We start from the raw sequence: 22,419 nt of genomic DNA, 5'->3' as shown, positions 1-22,419 counted from the left end.
TCAATCGTTCTACGCTCACCGGACAGGAAGCGCCTCCCAGACTGTCTGTGATCGGACCGCTCTAGGTGAGACAGAAGCCCAACAGGAGGAAGTAGTGGGTAAGTGCTTCCGGGTCTTCTTGCGTAGACTCCGCCATTTTCCCTTCTCTTGCTTTGACCGCTCTCTTTTTTTAATGTTTTATTTATTTTTCCTCTTGACAACTTGCTTTGTGCGCATGTGCGCTATGCGTAGCCTCCCCCACCTCTCGTTCAAACTCTTATCCGAATAAGTCAGCGTCCTGCTCCTCGGGGTTGTGGTGTCAATTGTGAAGGGAAAGCGAGAGTAAAACAAAGCGGATTGGCGTGTTGACCCTTGTGGGCCCCCGTTGTTCCGAGCGTTCGTTTCGCGCTGCCTGCTGGGAGTTGTAGTCCTTGACCGGGGGAGCCTGGGAGGCGGGAGAGGGGCCGGGGTTTCTCGGAGCCTGTTCGGCGGGCCGGGTCCGGGGGCCTCCCGCTTGGCGTCGTGGGAGCTGCAGGTCTCACCCGCAGAGACGCCGCACGTGGAGCCCGCGCCGCTGCCGTTGCCAGCCGGCTACCGGGCCGATCCCAGAGAGGGTGAGTGCGGGCGCGGCGCGGCGCGGCGCGGAGCGCGGGCCCGCGCGGGCCGGCCTCGTTCCGGCCTCGTTCCGGGGCCTGTCCCCCACGGCAGCCCCCCCGCGGCCGCCTCTGTGTTTTGTTTCCGCTGGTCCCCGACGCTGCGACTCCCATTTCCGTTCGTGGAGACTTGAGGGAGCCGGGTGGGGAGGGGCGGGAGAGGCTGCGGGGAGCGGAGGGAAGGGCGGGGGGCGAGCGGCGCGGGGCCCGGGACGGCGCGCCGCCGCGGCGGGGCCGCGCTCGCCGCCGGGCGCCCCCGCGCCGCTCCCCCGGCCGGGCCCGGCCCCCGCGCCGCTCCCCCGGCCCGGCCCGGCCCGGCCCTCCCGCCCCGGCCCTCCCGCCCCTGTACCCAGCCCGGCCCGCCGGGCCGAACGCCCCCAGGACTTGTGGGGACGCTGCGGAACCGCCCGGTCGGCGGCACTCCGGCCATCGATCCACTCACGCCAGAACTGCCTCACAGTTGGCACTAAAGCCATTCACAAGCCTGGAGCGCTTGGCTTAACCCAGGAAACGCGGAAAGGGGGTTTACGTAACTCGCTGGACTAGAGGGCGTGTGTGTGTATGTGTGTCCCTGTGTACGTGCTTAGTGTCATAAGGCATAAGGTGGACAGTACCCAGTGTTGTATTGTAAGATGATCATACTGGTTTAGAAATAAAATCAAGTAGTTTTAGCTAGTGGGAGGAGCAGAAACTTTAGGGAGTTCCCTTGTCATAACTTAAAATATATACACACACATATATATACATATATATGTATATACATACATATATTTGGCAGTAGCAGGGCTTTGAAATGAGGGCTTTGCATTGGTAACCAGTTGAGTCACTCTTTAACCCTTCATGGTTTATTTTTCAGATAGGATCTAGAACTCTGCCTGAAGCAGGGCCTTGAAGACTGCAGTCTACCGCCTCTCCCTACATAGCTGGGATTATAAGCACAGGAGATACAGTCCTGCTAACTTAGTTATACTTCAAACAGAGGTCCTCCCATCTCTGCCACCTGTTTAATTGGGATTAAAAGTGCACATCACTTACTTTGAAGGGATTAGCTGCTATCAGGATTTTATCTAGACTTTCAAACTTCTATGCAATTGCTGATGCTAGCGGACTTAGTTTTACTTGGATGGCTTATATAAGAGCATATGTCATAGCTGTGAAGTAATGAAAGTAATGAGTAGATTTTAAGTTGAAACAAGCTATGAGACCAGATGAGGCCATGGACCAAATTAAAACTTCATTTTAGTCTTGGACCCAACTATGAACTTCAGAATTAGAGGAAAATTAATTTTTTTTTAAAAAAATCACACAATGAACATCGATTTAGGTTGAGAAAATATGCAAGGACTTCCTGATTGTATTCCTTGAAAAAAATGTTCTAAACTCTATAAAGCAATTGAATTCCAGTGCAGAAAAACCATCCTCAAATTTATCTGTAGTACCAAAAAAGGAATCTTAAATATATATGAATTGTAAAGCAAACAAAACAACACTAGCCTTGTCCAGAATTTTTAATGAAACTAGAACTTAGTTTGTATCCATTTTGTGAAATGTTCTGAAGTTTGGATTAATCTAGAAGAATTGAGGTGTTGGTGAAAGTATATGAAGTTGTTTTATGCAGTGTGACAGAGGACCAGCTTTTGAGTTGGAGAGTTACCATTATGTGATATCAGTTCTGTTTTCTTACAAATATAGAATCACTGGGTAATTTGTTCCAGAAAAAGAGCTAAGAACCCTCTTAAGAACTGATAATAAAAATTTGCACATCTGGGTACTGGTGTTCACATGCAATTCTAGCAACTTGTGAGGCTGAGATAGTGGACATCTCAGATCAAGGCCAGCCTTGTCAGAAATAAAGTCCTCAAGGCGTCTTCTGAGCCGGACATAGGGGTGTGCCTGTTACTGTAGCTACTCTGAAACCTAACATAGGTGGGTGGCTACCAAGGATTCCATGGCAGGAAGTGAGACCCATCTCAAAAAAGAGGAAAATCAGAGCTGGAGACATGGGTCTTGGGCAAGAGCACCTGTCTAGCAATCTCAAACACAGAAACCGTGGACAGTGCTTTTCTAGTTTGTATTAGAAATATTGATTCAGAGGCTATGAATAATACAATTTGTACAAAAGTGTGTAAGACTCCTCCCTCCCCCTATTTGTCACCTTTTAGGGAAGGAGTGATCTATGTAACATTTTTGGAAGATCGTAGAATTTTTTTTTAAACTCCTTTATATGCACTCCAAGTGTATCTTTTTTTTTTCTTCTTCTTTTTTTGTCAGTCATGGGACTTGAACTCTAGGCCCTGGTCCTGTCCCTCAGCTCGTTAACTCAAGGCAAGTGCTCTACTACTTGAGCCACAGCTCCACTTCAGTTTCCTGAGTTGTTATGGAGGTGGGAGTGGACCTCTTTATAAGCCCTAAAATAAAAGCAAATTAACTTATTTGAGTGCTGTTTAGCCTTATATCTTATATGAGATTTATTTACCTGGAGTGATACATGAGGATCCAGAGTTCCAGATCAGCCTGGGAACAATAGTGAAATCTTATCTCAGAACAACAACAAACATTTTGTGTGAATATTCTTTCCTTGTTTCTAATAAGGAAAGTATGTCCTTTCCCATTTCTCCTATATTACTTTCTTATGACTTGGATTGCTTCCCCAAACATCTTACCAGTTTCTTTGGAATGCTTATCTAAGAGTAAAACTGTGATAAGTGAATGAAAGTTTGAGATTTACTGGGTAATCTCCAGAGTATCTAGTCCCTTTTGTACCTTGTAAACTGAAGACAAGAGTTTTATGCCCCTGATGTCCTTGTTAACTCTTCCTGTTATTCAGCAGTCAGACATTGGCCATAGATATAGTATCAGTATCAGGTGGTACATTTCAAATTGCTTGGATAAAGGATTTATATTTGATCATTTCTTGATACCGAGAAACCTTTTGCTTTCCCTAATCCTTTTTGTATGCTTTTTTATGTTCTTGGGGCTTGAATTCTAGGCCTGGATGCTGTCCCTTTCCTATGCTTTTCTTATTTGTACTGACCTTTTTTTTTTTTCTGGGGAGACAGGTATGGAAAATATTAGTCCCTTATAATTTTTATGTTTTCCCAGTCTATAGCTTGTGCATCAAACATAAATCAAAGGGTCTCTCCCCGGCCCCCCACCTTAACTGAGGATTGAACTAAGGGCACTACTTCCTTAGTCTTTTTTTAATTTTTCAGATAGATTATTCTGCTAATTTTAACCTGGGCTGGCTTTGATTGAAGAAGAAGAATTCTCATATCTCTACCTCCTTAGGCTTCACCACAACACTCAGCCCATATCCTAATCTTTATATGATCAGATCCATTAGTTTTTCTCTTTATGACTTATGTCTGAGGAATTTTAAAAATTTTCTAACCTTAGACCACAAGAAAAGTTGCTTTTGTTTGCCCTTCACATAAGCCTTTAAGGCATCTGGAGTCCAGATGATGGTTTGAGAAAGCCCTAATAATCATTGACTAATAATCATTGACTAATAATCATAGATTAATGTATTGTCTGCTGTGATTGAGACACTGAAATACATATCTCTGAGTAAATCTGTCCCCGTGTAAAGTGTATGTTGTTCTTTGAGGGTGGTCTCTACTGGATCACCACCTGTTTTGCTGAAGGTGAATTCCACAGATTTTCATAGTACTGTTTAAAGAATAGTTTTTCTTTCTTCCTTTTTCCCTCCCTCCCCCCCCCTCTCTCATTCTCTTGTTCATCCCTCCCTCTCTCCCTCTTCCCCTCCCTCCCTCCCTCTCTTTTTCCTGAAAGGGGGGAAAGGAACACTTTCTAAAGCAGTATCAGCCAGAAGAGAAAATATTCTTCATCCTTTCATCATCTGAAAGAGAATCCAGCTGGAGCTTATCTAGTTTGTTGGACATGTATGATAACTGAGAGAACTCTACCCGCTTATTGCTCATCCTTTATTGCAGATGAGAGGGGCTTGAACTCTGGGCTTAGGTACTGTCCCTGAGCTCTTCAGCTCAGTGCTCATACTCTACCCCTGAGCCACAGCGCCACTTCCAGTTTTCTGGTGGTTAATTGGAGATAAGAGTCTCACCTGTCCAGGCTGGCTTTGAACTGTGATCCTCAGATCTCAGCCTCCTGAGCAGCTAGGATTACAGGCGTAAGCCACTGGTGCCCGACTTTGTTTGTCTTTTGGAACAGTTTTGGTAGCAACTTTTAACAATGATGAAAGGGATCAGGTCATTCTTATACTGAGCATTCTAGATTGAGATGCCAACTGTGTTCTGTTTAAGTGATTGGAAAACCACCTCTTTAGCAGTTGCAGCTGTTGGGATTTGAAAGTTACTGCTCTTAAGTGGAAAGCATAGAAGATGATTGTATTCGCTTCCTACTGCTACTCTAACAGATGAAAGTGGTCTCAAGTTTAAATTAGGTGTTTTCAAGGCTTCGTTTCTGGTAGAACTTCTGAGGAAGAATCTGTTCTTTCCTTTCCTAGCTTTTAGATACTGCCTACATTCCTTGGCTTGTGGTTCTTTCTATCCTCAAAGGCAATCATAATGACAGAGTCCTTCTCACAGATAACTCCAGCTCCCTCTCTCTGTTATCTTTTAAGGTGATTTTATTGGTCCCATCTTGCTAAACCAGTATACTCTCTGGAGAGTTTAATTTGCTTTTGTTTTCTGAAATAGCTCCCTACTTTGTAGCCCAGGCTAACCTCAAAACTCATGACCCTTCTGCCTCATCTTCCTGGCTGCTAGGATCATAGGCATGTGGCACCACAAGCTGATTAATAACTTCAGGTCCACATGCCATCTTTATTTTCCTTGCTGTGTAACTGAATAGATTCATAGGTTCTGAGTCTTTCTCCTATGCCAGAGGCCTTTTTCTTGAGAATTTAAGACCTGGTGAGCCGCCTCCTACTTCAAGAAGCTAGGGGATGTTATTAGTATAGACAAAATCGTTGGAAAATTTTGATCTTTGCACTTCATGAAGATCTCACAGCATAGGGCAGTAAACAATAAATAAAAATAGTATGCTAAAAGACAAGTGCTGTGGAAAAGGTTTAAAAAAAGACAGAATTTGTAGGGATTTGTCAGTGTGTTGCTGAGAAGATGAGATTTAAGGTGACATTTTGGGCAGATTCCAAGCAGTATGAACAGTTGAGAAAAGCACACCTAACAGGAAGATGTTTGGAGGCTGTTATAGGAATGGGGTGTGAGATCTTGTGGAATCTTTGAACATTGAGAAGGCTTTGGATTTTACTATGAGCAGTATGTATCCATGAAGAAAGTACTATGATCTAATTTCACTTTTAAAAAAAATCACATTTTAGCTGTTGAATTGACTGAGAATAGATAGAAATGTGTTTTTTCTTTGGGCAGTATAGGATTTGAACTCAAGGCTTCTTGCTTACTAGGCAGGTGCTTTTACCACTGTGGCGCACCATCAGCCCTCATAGAACCCTTTAATAGTGCTGTTGTCGTGTTTCAAGTAAAAGTAACTTTTGCACTAGTATTTTCATTATGGAGACTGCTTTTGAGCAAAACTACAGTTTGACCACAACTGGAATATTATTAGATTGACCCATCTAAAGTGACAATACAGGCAGTTTAGACTAATCTTTGGATAATTTTCACATTGTGGTGGGTTTAAAATAAAATTGCTCAGAGTGAGGTGTGCTGGTGCATTCCTGTATTCCCAACACTTGAGAGTTAGAAGCAGGAGGAGCTTGAGTTCAGGGCCAGTCTTGACTACATAGTAAGATTTGTCTGCAGGGGGCGGGGGTGGGGAGGCGGGGGTGGGGGGGGGTGGGGAGGCAGGGGGGTGGGGAGGCGGGGGGCGGGGGAGATTGTCTTAAGCATTTGAGTGCCATGCCTGGCACTCACTGAATGATAGTCAATAATACGAATATTTGAATTTGCTACCTCAGATCTGTGAGGGCACAGATTCTTTTGCAAATGTTAGAGTATCAGACCTGGGGAAGCATTCCTTATAAATCCAAGATGTCTTTTTAGATGTAGGAGTAAACTGAAAACTGTACTCTGAAGTTGCTGTGGACTGAGGTAATGAGTCCAAAAATAAGCATCTAAATGAGGTAGTTTGTAACAGAACTTACAGCATTAATACCTGAAAGTAAGTACAAAGAAATATCAATGTAGATAATATTATGCAGTACTTAATATTTCTTAATTACAGTGTTAAGGAGTAGATAATTGTACATGAAATAACTGAAAACTAAACTATAGATTGTATATTATACAATCTATAATTTGTTAACTTTTTTGTTTTTTTTTTGCTATTTTGGAATATTGTACTTGTATCTGTTGGGTATGCAGTTATAACAGAAATTGGAGGTATTTATATTATCTCCAATAGAGCATTTTATAGTGATTATTCCTAATAAGAACTTTTTACCTTTAGGCTTTGGTCTGAATTGCTTTAATATAGTTAATCTAACATTCATTTGATTCTGAAATAACTTTGATTACTTTTTGCCTCTTCTGCTTGTTCTCTGCTTTTATTGGATTTGGTCATATCATTTTTCTTTATGTGTACAATTTCACAATCTCTTAAAATTTTAACTCTTATAGAACTAAGTATTTGAAATACTTCAACCATGACTAAAAGAGAAGCAGAGGAGCTGATTGAGATTGAGATTGATGGAACTGAGAAAACAGAATGTACAGAGGAAAGGTTAGTATTCTGAATTTAACACTTTTATATTATCAATATGCCTACTTAAAATCCTAAATCAACCTATAGTTCAAATGGGTTTGCTAACTTACCTCAGCATTTTAGGAGGTATTGTATTGTAGTTTTTTTGCCTCTGACTTAATAGATTTGTAGCTGACACATTCTTTTTTTGGGGGGGAGGGGCGCATCCAGTCGTGGGGCCTGAACTCTGGGCCTGGGCGCTGTCCCTCAGCTCTTCAGCTCAAGGCTAGAGCTCTATCACTTGAGCCACAGCGCCACTTCCAGCTTTTTTCTTTTTGCTTATGTGATGCTGAGGAATCGAACCCAGGGCCTCATGCATGCAAGGCAAGCGCTCTACCACTGAGCCACCTTCCCAGCCGCCTTGCAGACATTCTTAAAAGTGGCAGTTAGCTTAACTGATAATCACCAAGCAGTAATATTTTACCTCTTTAATACATTATTTGATGTGATGCTTTATACTTTAGCTTAGTGTTGGCTACTTTTATTTCTTAGAGTTTAAATTCATCCTGAACAAATTTAGCACATACTTATTTATGAGCAATTACCATAAACTAGTAATTGTTTGGATTAAATGAATAAAATGAGATTATTTGAATGAAATAGTGGCACCTGTCTGTCAACACATAGCTATGGGGGGGAAAGATAAAAAGAGAACATCACAGCCCAGGTATTTCCCCCAGGGCAAGGAACAAGGACCTACCTATCTCAAAAATAACTGGGGTAACAGTAGCTCACACCTGTAATCTTTACTCCAATTAGCCACCAAAAACCTGGAAGTAGAACTGTGGCTCAAGTTGTGAAGCACAATCTTGAGCAAAAAAGCTCAAGGACATCACCTAAGCCCTAAGTTCAAGCCTCAGGACTGGCATTTAAAAAAATAAGAAGAATAACCAGGGTAAAAAATAACCATGGCTTAGTGATAGCCTAGCAGGTGCAAGGCTCTAGATTCAAAACCCAGTACAGGGGTTGATGGGTGCAACTGTTACAAACAATGTTTTATAATGGTATTTGAATCTTTTAAAAATCATAGCCAACTGTGTTCATTAGTGAAAGAGCTTTCAAGAAAAAATGATTCACTTAGCGTAAAGTTTTTTTTTTTTACTTTAACACATAATAATAGTGAATATTTTAAAACGTGCTATGTTTTCAACTAGGAACGGTCTAGTCTTATGCATTTTAAATGGTTTAGGAAAATTTTGTGCTATATACATTTGTTAAATATCATGTATATTTTCTTTTACTTGGAATTTATGTAAAATGGAACTTGGCAAACTTTTTAGTACATAATTGCTTTTGACTATTACAACTGATGTTTAAATCATATTTAAATGTGTGGTGAAACCTAATTTAATTCTACATTCATCAATTCAGCAAGTAATACTTATTTGGTTTCTGTTTTCCATTCAGCCTTATATAAGTATGTGTAGTAGTAGAATTTATTAATTATAATTAATATATAACTAAAATACATATACAATGTATCCAGTGTAATATAATAAAATATAAGCAAATAAAAATACAATAATATAATTAAGTAGAACTTATACCAAAGATTTTAACCCTTTTAAACCCAGAATATGAAATAATTTTTAAAAAGAGCCCTAAGAAAGTTAAGGAGAAATACTGTTTACTGTTTTAATGCATAAAATATTTTCATTTTTATATCTTATTTTACATATATTAGATTGTTTATTTTGGGAATAGGAGATGTCTAGTAGAGATGACATACAATTTGAGAAGGTAGTGTCCTCTCTGGGCCAGAAGTTCTTCAAAATAACTTGGATATGTGTCAGTGCAAGTATTTTTCCTTAAATACTCTATATGTAATATTTATATACACATATGCATACATAAGTATATGCATAAATGTATGCATAAAAGTATTTATTTGAAAAACATTAGTTGATTTATTTTGAAAACATTAGTTTACTTGAAATGGGTTCTCAAAGACTAGAAATGTATTTTTGTATTGTAGTTTGCTTAGAGCATAATGTTACTTTAATATCCAAACTAATCATCATTAACTTTTATATTCTTTAACATTTAGCATTGTGGAACAAACCTACACGCCAGCTGAATGTATAAGCCAGGCTATAGACATCAATGAGCCAATAGGTAACTTAAAGAAATTACTAGAGCCACGATTACAATGTTCGTTGGATGCTCATGAAATTTGCCTTCAAGATATCCAGGTATTTTTTTTTTTTTAGATTTGAATTTTAGCATTTCACTGCATAGAAATATTTTTGTTAGTCTCATCTCTGTACATAGATTTGACCAGTACTGTGATTAAATTAAGCATTGAGAAATAAAAAGAATACTTTTAACCAACTTCCTGTATATGTCAAAGACTGAGTACTAAATCAGATACTCCCTTTCACTAGTATAAAATGGGAAGTTTAAATAAATCAGAGATTAAGCTTGATAGAAAATGTACTCATTACCTTGCTCATGTAATTGTAACCCCTCTGTACAGTATTTTTACCACAATAAAAAAAAAAAAGAATTCTCATTAAATCTTTGAAAAAAAAAAAAAAAAGAGTGCTTGGAAGCACATTCACCCTGAACTGAAGAAGTATATTTCTCACTTACTTTGACATTTTTGTGCGTCAGTTTTCTTACCTCTAAAATGACATCATTTGGTGAAATGAGTTTTCTCAACTCTTTCCATTTCTTTAGTGGTAAATTTTTATTTTATTTATTTTTATTGTGAAAATACTGTACAAAGGGGTTACAATTACATGGGCAAGATAATGAGTACATTTCTTATCAAGCATTGTAGCCTCTTCCTTTGTTTCCCCTTCCCATCCCTTCTCATCCTCCCCCTGCCCACCCAATCCTTCCCGCTCCCCTTCTCCCCCCCCTTTGGTGGTAAATTTTGAATAAGATTTAAATACTATCTGATATTTCTTGGAATTTATCCAGTATAGTATTATAATAATATATTATGCTTGAACCATATTCACATTTATGTTTCATGTGTATGAAAATTAGTAGTGTAAATAAGATTGCTCATATAGTTTCTCTGGGATCTTTCTTTAATAAAATCAGTCTACTAGAGTCGTGTTGTTTTTAATATAAACTTATATAAATGTATTGCTGTCATCTTTTAGATGATTGCTTTTTCCAGTTCTCTGTTGCCCTTATTCCATCTGCCCATGTACCTAATATGCTTGAGTTCTGACTTTGTGCCAGCTTCTACTACAGTAGTATATTCTCTGTACCTGCAGTCTTAATGTTGGGAGCTGTACATGCCATACCTTCTAGTTGCTAACACTAGTTTCTGTAAACAAGGGGGAAAAACTTGTTGTTACAAGAATTTGTAAGAAAATGTCAGGCAGACACTATTATAAGAATAAAATTGCACTTCTCATGGGTTTCCTGGATTTCCTGGTTTGTATTATCCCTGTTCAAGTTAGATGTGTAATCATTTAAGATTCTATGTTTTACATATGTGATTTTTTTTCTCACCAATTTACCATTGTGTGAAATGTATTCACTATAAGTTAATGTGAAGGGAAAAAAGCACCAATGTTCAAGGGGTACTATGATTAAAGATATAGTAGTAATGTCAAAAATGCTTTTATTTTACCACTTTTGTGATCAGAGATTTGCAATGAACTCTAATCTCCATATATGTCACATTAGAGGGAGAACTGTAACATAACATGAATAAATTTAGATATATAGTTTTTTCTAATAATTATTCTTGATAATATATAGCATATACTGTATTATCTTCTATTTTAAATATATTCTAAGAATGGAAAATTGCTTTTTGGCATTATTTAAGATCTCAACCAAGATTCCTTATCTCTGAGAGAAAACTACTTTTTAAAATAATTTGGTGGTTTAACTCTCAATCAGAATATTTTTAATTTTACAAAGAAATAATTAGACAACTTAGCTAAGAAAATGTGTCATAATTTAATATGGTCAGCAATTAAGTCTTCTTTAGCATATCCATTTATGCTAAATCAGAGGCAGTGAACTTCATCTAAGTATTTAGTTAAAATAATTGTACTCATTTTACTGTGTTTAGCTGGATCCAGAACGAAGCTTATTTGACCAGGGAGTAAAGACAGATGGAACTGTACAGCTTAGTGTACAGGTAATTTCTTATCAAGGTAAGTTACTTGTAGTGACAGTTACTTAAAAGTCTAGCACATGTCTCCGGATAGACTAACTCACTTTTTTAATGTTGTTTTTTAGATGGTTGTATTAATGATATAATGTGGTGGTATAGCCAGATATTCGTCGTTGGGTTCAGTTGTCTCTATCAGGGTGAAGTAGATAATATAACACATTCCACCTAACTTACTTAAATGAAGGGATTATGTCTCACTGTAGTAAATAGAATGATAAGATGGCAGGAATGTTAGAGAATTCTAGCTACCTTGAGCTACAGTACAACACTCTACCACTAAGAAAGCTGCTGTTCTGTCGTGATCTGAAAGCTTCCCCTGGAGCTTCAGTACAGCTGTCACCAGCTACATGCACCACAGTATTTTAGTTTCTAAAAGTGTGATTTTGGACTTGAATTAGATGAAGGTATTAAATGCTCATAATTGTGTTCTGTAAATAAAAAGTTCCCTTTGGATTTTACAAATAAAAATTACTTACTCTGGTCTTTAATTCTCCCCAGGATTAATCATTCCAAATATGGAAAGAAATTTGTTGGTTTTGTTGTTGGGTTTCTTAAAATTAACACACATTAGTATAAGAATTGTTTAATTGTAGCATTTCTATACACGTATGTATTTATGTATGTATAATATATCCTATTAAACTCACCCTCCTTCACTCTCCCTTCATCAGAGTCATTCTACTTCCCTATAATTTTTTGTTGTTGTTGGTCATGGGTCTGGAGGCTGTCCCTCAGCTCTTCAGCTCAAGGTGATCACTCTACCACTTGAGCCACAGCGCCACTTTCGGTTTTCTGGTGGTTTATTGGAGATAAGAGTCTCGCGGACTTTGTTGCCCGGGCTGGCTTTGAACCATGATCCTCAGATCACAGCCTCCTGAGTAGCTAGGATTACAGGTGTGAGCCACCAGCACCCAGCTCCTCCTATAAGTCCTATGACCTCTCACTGCGAGTTCTAAAAAGAATTGACCTGAAGCCATGAAATATGAAAATTGCATTGGAGATTAAGAAATAGTATCAATATTTTTTCAATTCTCATTTTTGTCATGTAAATTTGAAAAAAGTGAGGGTTTTTTTAATGCCACCAATAAATGATAATCTATTTTCTTAACATAATTATCAGATTATTTCATAAAGGGCTACTTGATTCCAATTTGAATAAATAGAATCTACAGCTTGCTTTTATGGTATTTCTTAGCTGAATTCTAGTTTCTGAAAGTTTTAATTTTCCTGGGTAAATATTAAGGAGGCTGTATTAATAAATCATCTGAATCATCTTTATATTTACCTTTTCCATAGGAATTACAATTCTTAGTAAGTTTTAACTAGTGTTTGATCATCTCCAGAACTTGAGTTGGATGATAGAAATTTAATTTGTAACGAAGTCATCATTTTGAGCACATGTACTTTGTTCTTTAATAAATACAGTTTGTAACTTCAATATGCTTATAGTTCCTAAGATAGTTAACTAAATTTTTGCTTCCCCTAACATAATTTTTATTTTCATTCCATATTGGCTTTACTGTTTAAGAACTGGTACCTTTTTTCTAATGATGTTTACAATAAGTTTTGTGGGGTATGTGCACGTGAATGTGTGTACGTGTGTGTATGAATCATTTTACATAGTTGGCAGCTGGTGAATGATTTCTTGGATATCTTTCACTTGTATTTCTCAGATGTTAACTTTTTTTTTTTCCCGGCGAAGTAGGGATCAAACTTGGGACAGTGTTCTATAACTAAGCTATGATCCCAGCTATCTCAGGTGTTACTTTTATTATGACTGCATAAGGGTAGATTTGCAGACATAATCCCTTTCTGTTAAATATATAATCATTGTGTGTGTTTCCTTCAGAATAAGGATCCTAGACTGGAGATATAGCATAAAACTCTTGAATAAGCATGTACAAGACCCTTGGCTCATTCTCCAGTAACACACACACATACACACACAAAAGGAGAAAGCTACCACAAAGATTCCTTAATAGGACCACAGTACAATTTTCAGAATTGGGAAATTAGTATTAAGTCAGTATTGTTCCTACAGAAGTTGTACTGAATTATATTTATTGTTATTTGTTAAAATCATTAGATATACTGGTTAAAAACACTTAAAACATAGAGTTTTTTCCTACCATTTGAGAACATAAACTAAATTTTATTTTTTTGTGTCTTTTCATTTACATTTATATTTTTTTTATGCACTGTTAAGGAATTGAGCCAAAGCTAAATATCCTTGAAATTGTTAAAACTGCGGAAACAGTTGAAGTCGTTATCGATCCAGATGAACACCAGGCTGAAGCAGAAGCCCATCTTGTTGAAGAAGCCCAAGTGATAACCCTTGATGGCACAAAACACATCACAACAATTACCGATGAAACCTCAGAACAAGTGACAAGATGGGCTGCTGCACTGGAAGGTTATAGAAAGGAACAAGAACGCCTCGGGATACCGTATGGTAATAAAAATATACAAACATTTGTTAGGTAGACTAAGAATTAAGCTTGACTTAGAAAACACTAGGATGAGTAAGTTAAAATCTGCTTTAAATGTTAATTTTTTAGTGTTTTTTTTTTTTTCCTCTGATTTTGTTTTTTGAACTGCAACACATTTAAACATTTAAAAGATGAATGAGTACTGTCCTGGGTGCTAGGAATATAGCTAAACATTGAAAAAAACAAAACAATACTGCCCTTAAGGTGTTTATAGTATAGTTAAAGAGAAGATCAATAAAAACAAAATTGTCAAAAAAGGGTAACATTGAAGCTATCAGTAACTCACAAAAGAAACATGCTGAATGTTGAAGGGTTCAGACTATATGGTGGCACATACTGGTAATTCCAGCATTTAGGAAGCTAAGATGAAATAGTTGATCTAGCCTCAGCTAATATAGCAAGACCATTTCAACAAAAAAGGAATCTTGAAGGGATTATAGTTGTCTAAGAGAAAATGAAGGGAAAGTTTATTATACACAAGAAAATACAGTGCAGAGAACATTTTAAGTAGGAAATATTTGGAGTAACTGAAGTAAGTGTAAGCATGCATGAATAATGAGAAGATTTAGTGGATAAAATGATTCTATAGCTTATAGAACTGTTTTTGATCAACAGAAGTGGTAAATGAATGTAACCATGGTATATCTCATAAGTTGGAACAGTTAAAGACTGGTTGGAAAGGAAAGGAGCATGTTACTATAATCTATGCAATAGCGATAATGTTCAGGCTGGCTTTCACTAAGTCATTTCTTTGGAAGTGAAAAGGATGAGGTGGTTGAAGTCAGTCACAGGACTAAGAAAATTGATTGGCAGATTGTGAGGCAAGAGAAGGCAAATTAAAATACTGATCTAACTTTGCAAGTTTTAGGTAATAATCTTCACAAAAATGGTTGGCTGTGTAGTATACAGTGTCATATTCCAGACATCTTGTTAAATGCGGGACTTAGGTGGAGAGAAGAACAGAGCGTGACTTCGAAAACTTTACTGGGGAAAGGAGGGAAGCCTGCTATGTGAAAGATTCCTCAAGTCAAAGTGTTGATAACACTTGATATTAAAGTGAAAGAAAGCGCATAAGCTCAGAATAGTTTCAATCTACGAAATTTGGGCTGGAGATATTATATAGGATTCATTCATACTGAATTTGTATTTAAAGTAAAATGTATATATAGTGAATGGAGAGAAAGGAAATGGAAAGGGGCACTAGTTTTAAGTCTGCATACCTGTAGGGGGAAGGATAGGGAAGGGGAGATGAGAAAAAGCTGAAGAGAGAGAAAGAAAATGAAAAAACTAGGTATAGTGTTTCAGACTCAGATACTGCCTCTACTCAAAGCATATTGAGTAGAATCAGAGTCATTGTTAAAGTTAGATAAAAGTTGCTGTAGAGCCAAGCATCAGTGGTTTATGCCTATCATCCTAGCTTCTCAGGAGGCTAAGACCTAGGGAATTGTGGTTTAAAGTCAGTCCAGGCTCACTTCATTTCCAGTTAGGAAAATGCTGGACTGGAGATATGGCTTAAGTGGTAGAGAACTAGTTATTAGCAAGAAAGCTGAGTGAGAGTGGAAGGCCCTGAGGTCAAGCCCTGGTACACCAAGGGAGGGTGGGGGAGAGATAGAGACAATAACCGTTTTAGAAATGGAGAACATTTATTATAAACTTTGTGAGGGGAAGGTGGAAGTTGATAAAAGTGCTAGAATAATAATAATAAACATTATACTCAGGATTCTAAGAGTTGGTAGACACTTGAATTTATTTATAGATAAAGTATTGTTTATTCAGTTGTTAATTGAATTAAATAAGGTAAAAGAATGCATTCTGAGGATGATATATAGCCAGAAAGATATGAGAGAAGAAAAGATAAAATGATTGCGAGGACAGTTGGTCATGTCAATAAGTTCTGATTATTGTATACTCTTGTATTCTTCCACTCCAGAAATGTGTTTCCAGGGATGGGAGGGATTACATCCATAGTAAGCATATGCAGACCTTGTCCTGTCATTTTTTTTTATGCCCTTAACAGCATATTATGACAGCTGTTGCATAGTGTTTACATTAAGTAACTTAGAGTTGATTTAAATTACATGGAATAATGTATATAGATTTTATGCAAACACTAGCATTTGCCTTTTGTTAGCAAGTTAAGAATCATCTTTTGAGTGGGGAATTGTTAGAAGGGAGCATACAGTTTGAAACAGTCTTACAGAGATTGCTGTACTGTATTTTTCACAAGAACTTCCTAGTAGTAGAATCATTTATGGAAAATAATAAAAATAAATTGTAAGTAGCAAGATTGTAACTTTGATTTAAAGTTCCTACCAACTATATTATTAAGAAACGTTCATGGTAAAAACTTGAAATTTGGCATTGATTTGTTGTTTTATTTTGTTTTTTTTGGTATGAAAGTGTTACTTGCCAGAAAGATTTACATGTGATTAATACTTTATTTTTCTCTTGCCTAGTTGATTCCATAACTGATTTCTTAACTCTGAGCAACATTGAAATACGATTAATTTTAGTCTTCTATTTTTCTTAGTCTCTTTAAAATATTGGTCTGCATTTGAAAATCTTCTAAAATTAACTTCACACATAGTCTTACATCTTGGCAGCAGGATAGAGCCACTTCATTTATGTGTGGCGGTACATACAAATACAAATAACTATATACATATATGTTTGACGGTACATATATGTATATAATGTTTCATGTGTATGCATATATAACTACATGCACATATAATACTTATGTATTTTTTCCTACTGCTTTTTGTCAGCAGTATGTGTGTGTGTGTGTGTGTGTGTGATATGCTGATATACTGATATATATATCAGCAGTATATATGTGTGTGTGTGTGTGTGTGTGTGTGTGTGTGTGTGTGTGTGTGTGTGTGTGTGTGTGTGTGTGTGTGTGTGTGTGTGTGTGTGTGTGTGTGTGTAGGTTTTCTATAGGTATAGAAAACTCCTGTAAATACATGGATACACATGTACATATATTTAATATATAACTATATAGTGTTTTTTCTTGCTAATTTTTCAGTGTTTTATATCAAACATTAGGATGAAGATGAAATTACTGATAATAAATACATAATAATGTATAGTCTGTCAAAGAGGCTATATGAAGTGCTAAAACTGATCACAAGAGATAGAGGCATGGTTCAAATGGTAGAGCTCCAGCCAAGCAAGCAAATCTAAGCATGTGAAGTCCTGAGTCAATCCCCAGTAATACACACACACACACACACACACACACACACACACACACACACACACACACACACACACACACACACACACACACACACACACACACACACACATCTTAACTAAAAGTAAAATCAGAGTCAAAACATTTATTCTTGCCCTGTATTAAATAAAAATAATGAAAAAGATAGCAATGCTTAAGTTATTTTTAATTTTTCTTCCTGTTTGAATAATTTTTAATAAACTGTTAGCCAAGTACCAGTGGCTCACACTTTTAATCCTGGATACTCAGGAGGCTAAGAGCTTGAAGATCATGTTTCAAAGCCACCTGGACAGGAAAGTCTGTGAGACTCTCTAATTATTGATCAGCAAAAAGCTGGACCGGTGGTGTGGCTCAAGTGTTAGAGTGCTAGCCATGAGAATCTTGATTCTAGTTTTTATGTATAGCTCTTTTCTCTGTTTACCCTTTTTGTCTGGCTTTTATTTTGGTTTAGTGATGGTGTTTATTATTCATGTTTTATTATATATGTATTTACTATAATACGGTTTAAATGAATAACCATATCATTACTTTAAATAAGTCCTTTCTTTTTTTATGCTTATTGTTTTATTGTAAAGGTGATGTACAGAGAGATTACGTTATATATGTGAGGTGATAAATACATTTCTTTTGGAACAATGTCACCCCCTCATTTTCTCCCAGGTTTTTTCCTCCCACCCTCCCTGTCTCCCCAAGTTATCAGTTCATATCCAACATAGTGTCTAGTGAATATCACTGCTGAATGAGTTCACTTTTAATCCCTTCATTTTTATCTTTCAATTTCTTTTATCTTAAATGACCACTGTCAATGCAAGGGGTTCTACAGGGAAGAATTCTATCACTTCTTATTGTTATTCTCTGAGTAGATATATCGGGTCAGTTTCTCTTCTCCTAAATTCATCATCCCTTTGCTGTTTTCAGAAAGCTAATTGAAATCTACCTGTGTCTGTCACTTTATTCATGAATGGTCTCCTATAATTTTATCTCTTAATAACTCTTTTAGTATTCATTTCACTTGGTTTAACAAACCAAGTAGGTCTGTCCTGATATTACTTATGAAAATAAATAGGTTACTATATTTTCCTGGCTTATTTGAACTTAATTATTTGTCCATTTTGAGCTCTTAGACTCTTAAAAGAGGCTTCAGGATAGATTTTGTAACTTTAACCATTCTTCTAATGTTTTCAAGTTAGTATTACAGAATTGATTATTTTTGTTTCTTTTTCCTGAATGTATTTTTGGTTAGCTTTTTCCTTTACTATTTTGTTATTCCTACTTCTATATAATATCCATTCTCTTACTCTGGACTGCTTGAGGAAAACTATATTTTAGCTTTTGGTTTTTTTATTTGATCTTTTGTGCTGTCAGTGACTACTTTTCTTGGCTGTGTTTGGTGTTTTTAAACTATGCTTAGACTAGATCAGATGTCCTTTTGCTTTCTTTTGCACAAAGATGGAGGTCTTGTACTTTGTGTGTGTGTTCTTTTTATGTTGCCCACATTGGCCTCAAGGTTTGGATCTACCTACACTGACCTCCTGAGTAGCTGGGATTGCAGGTGTGAGTCCTATATCCATTTTCTTAAAACTTTTTTTGTTTTCACCTATGTATATTGTGAGTCTGTGAGTATATCTTATTTTACCTACTTTTGTTATAAACATGCATGGTTTTTATTGTTATTTTGCTATTTAGTTGCTTTTTTTTTCTCTTTATGAAATTTTACTACCATCTTTCTAGAATGCTTCTTCCCATTCTTTGTGGAAACATTTAAGTAAAAAAAAAATCCGGTGACCTACCCTATATTGATATATTTAATTTACTTTTACTCTATAAAATGTCACTACATAAATACCTGACTGTTATTTTTCAACTTATTTAATTAAATAGCATTCAATTATTGGGTATACTTCTATCTTAAAAGAAAAGTTCTTTTGCTATAGCTGTTTCAGCTAGAATTTATTAAATACAAATAATGTGTTCATAAGAGTGCCAGGCAAGCAGTGAAGTAATATTTATACAGCTAGCCATCTGTTTCAATTAGAATTGTGAATTCAATTAAATAGTAAATAATGATGGGGCATATGAAATTATTGGGGTATGCCTTTTTGTAAAGTTAACAGATATATGTGCAAGGCATTGTGATGGACTCAGAAGGTAGTTTCCAATCACAATCCTTATAGTAAAGGCTGAATAAACAGGTAGTAAGTAAGTTAGCTTTTAAGTGCCACCATACAAGTTAAGTGTAGGCGCAACTAACCTTTTGTAGAAGGAAAAGAAAAAAAAATGTACATTGATCACAATTTCTGAGAATAAGCTTAGTTCCCTAGATTCCTATTACAGTTTTTTTTCAATGTACCTAATCAGAGAAGGCTACAAAATAGTATTTTGAGTGGGATATTTACTCCAGTAGCTCCAAGATGGTTATGTATTTCTTCCAATTTACCCCCTGAAGAATTATTTTGCCTTTTTTTTTAATTTTTAATTTTATTATTATTTTTTTGTGAACATACTGTACAGAGGGGTTACAATTACATGGGCAGGATAATGCGTACGTTTCTTATCAAGCATTGCAGCCTCCTCCTTTGTTAACCCTTTTGTTTTCTTGATAAAATTCCAGACCAACTTATATAGAACCAACTGACTCCATCAAAAATTTAGTCAGAGAAATTGAAAAGGAGTTGAGGAAAACATGTACTTATTAAAACATACTTCCTATGAGTTCACTTCACTTGGGGGTAAAAAATCTGTGTGGGTTTTACTTGTGTATCTATGTATTGACAAGTTAAATGTAAGTACAAATATCTAACATGGACCTAGGCTAAAGGTAATATTTTTCTTTCTAGATCCTATTCAGTGGTCCACAGACCAAGTCCTGCATTGGGTGGTTTGGGTAATGAAGGAGTTCAGCATGACTGATATAGACCTCACCACACTCAACATTTCGGGAAGAGAATTATGTAGTCTCAGCCAAGAAGATTTTTTTCAGCGGGTTCCTCGGGGAGAAATTCTTTGGAGTCATCTGGAGCTACTTCGAAAATGTATAAAAATAGTTATTATCTATTTTCATTGTAACTTAAGATTAATTTCATTTCCTTACAACTTTATCATCTTGTTCATTGCTAAAAGTAATAACAAGCAGTTAATAATCAGTTAAGCAATAATAATTTACTATATAAAGCATTCTGAGAACTCTGTATTACCTCATTAGTTCCTGTAATCCACACATCATTACTTTACATAATTTTAGATAGGGAATTGAAGCTTTAGGATCGCCACAGAGTGACCGAAGTAGGGTGTGATGAAGATGGGATTCTAACCCAAAATTCACACTAGACTCCCAGGTCTTGCTATGTGTTGTTTAGGCTGTCCTCAAAGAATCGTCCTGGCTCAGACTTAAGTAGTGGGGATTACAAGTGTACAACACCAACACTAGCTAGAATCAACTGTTTAAATCAGGTTCTGTGGCCTACTCATGGCCCTTTTAAAATATTCCATGTATCATCAGTCCTTCCATTTAATGCTCTTCTAGAACATTGAGATGATTTGTTCACAAATGACTTCTATAGGATATTTAGAGAAAGAAGCTTAAGTATGTACCCAACATCTCTAATTTAAACATACTGGTTCTAAGTCTTTCCGCTTATAACTTGTGACAGACAATATGATCAAGTGACCTTGTAGGAAAATTAGAAGAGCTTGGCTGCCTAAAAAGTTCAAATAAATGTAAATTTATTTGAATTTTAATTTATCTTAAATTTTCGTGACTAGACATCTTCACTGCAAGCCATTTCCATAGCAGTGATTTGTAGAAATATTTTGTAGAGATGCTAACCTGATCCCCATAGTTTACAGCCTAATAGTAGGACAGACTGACTCTACTTTTGTAGCAGTTACGAATGCTAGTGTAATGGTCTGTCTAGATTTTGTTAAACTGTATACTCAGTGAGGGAAAACTCGGGTGGAGAATCTTTCACAGTAACTTCATGTTTAGCATTTTTACCCAACATGTTTTCACTGCTGTTGAATGTAAGAGTTTTGCTAAGAGGCTTTTATTCAGCATTTATCCATAGTTGTACTCCTCAATGTTTTTTTTTTTTTTTTGAGCCTTTATATAAATATCACTAAAGGCTGACTACAAAGCTAGACACTGCTAGCTCACATCTACAATCCTAGCAACTCAGGAGGCTGAGACTAGAAGATTGCAGTTTGAAGCCAGCCCTCACACACACACAAAAAAATAATAATAATAAATTTTTTGAGACCCCATTTCTAAAATAACCAACAGAACTCTAGTCTGGAGGTGTTACACAAGTGGTAGAGTGCCAGTTGATCCAACAAGCCCTGAGTTCAAACTCTCTTACCAGCAAAAAAAAAAAGATAAAAGAAACACTCATTTAGATTTCATTTCCAGTTTCAGTTCTTACAGATAAATAATTCAGATGTCTCATTTGAAATTTTTTCGTTGTTTTTACATTTTCTCTGCAGAGTATTTCAATTGAATAAGGTAAATTATGGGTTGTTTCAGGCTTTTGCATTGAATCTCATCTTAGTAGGACATTTTCTTGTAGAAATTCTCAAGAATACACTAAGGATGATGACAGAATCTAGTTTTTCCCAAATTGCCAGATTAACTCTTTGTTGTATCTCTGTCTGGTTCTACTAATGCTTCTCAAACTGTAAAGTGTACTCATTCATACACTTTCCCTACTCAAGCCAAAGATTCCTCTCTGTCTTCCCATTTCCATGTAGTAGAGAGATTATTCCACAGAAAAGCTCTGTTCTGAAATTGCTGCTTGGTTTTCAAAAGCAACGAAGTCCCACATCCTTCTAGATAAACACTCCACAGAATTCCTTGCATGTCTAGCTGTGTTTCTTTGCCCTGCCCCGAGGGGAAGTCCCATTTGATTTGAGGGTGAAAGACTCAGTTCAGCTTTTATGGGATAAAAAGGATAAAGCCTCACAACTGAATGGGGTTATTTGGGCAGTTTGATACTCTGGTCCCTTCTATAGAGCCAAGTCTGCAACCTAGATCTGAAAGGCACTAATTCCTGGGACAAAACTGTTATTGACCCAACCTTTATCTATTCATCCTTAGTGATCTATCAAGAAGTAATGCTGAAGAGAGTTTCATTTGCAGATAAACTTCTTCAATACCCATTGGAGCCACCACTTGCATTCCTTCCCCTTATGTCAAAACTTTATCCAAGTTGTTCT

General features: G+C 36.8%; 1 protein-coding gene across 6 annotated transcripts in view; it reads left to right on the top strand.

Moving 5' to 3' along the window:
• Positions 1–5: 5 nt before the first annotated feature.
• Positions 6–22,419, top strand: part of Gabpa (GA binding protein transcription factor subunit alpha) — a 30,551-nt gene continuing 8,137 nt past the window's right edge. Inside the window, exons 1-6 of one of the 6 annotated variants that reach the window (XM_042676720.1) lie at positions 6–65; positions 7,211–7,313; positions 9,382–9,526; positions 11,377–11,461; positions 13,688–13,933; positions 20,049–20,243. In XM_042676720.1, the coding sequence (XP_042532654.1) occupies positions 7,237–7,313; positions 9,382–9,526; positions 11,377–11,461; positions 13,688–13,933; positions 20,049–20,243 (748 nt within the window). In that variant the 5' untranslated portion in view covers positions 6–65; positions 7,211–7,236. Of the gene's footprint in view, positions 594–6,184; positions 6,263–6,498; positions 6,753–7,210; positions 7,314–9,381; positions 9,527–11,376; positions 11,462–13,687; positions 13,934–20,048; positions 20,244–22,419 lie in introns of those variants that run through there. The other 5 variants (XM_042676719.1, XM_042676717.1, XM_042676718.1 and 2 more) reach the window with 5 other exon arrangements.

This window comes from Dipodomys spectabilis, unplaced genomic scaffold, assembly GCF_019054845.1.
Source record: "Dipodomys spectabilis isolate Male_0828 unplaced genomic scaffold, ASM1905484v1 ptg000032l, whole genome shotgun sequence".
In the NCBI taxonomy this organism is placed as follows: Eukaryota; Metazoa; Chordata; class Mammalia; order Rodentia; family Heteromyidae; genus Dipodomys; species Dipodomys spectabilis.
Note: the sequence above shows the minus strand (reverse complement) of the source record. Positions and strands in the feature narration are given on the sequence as shown.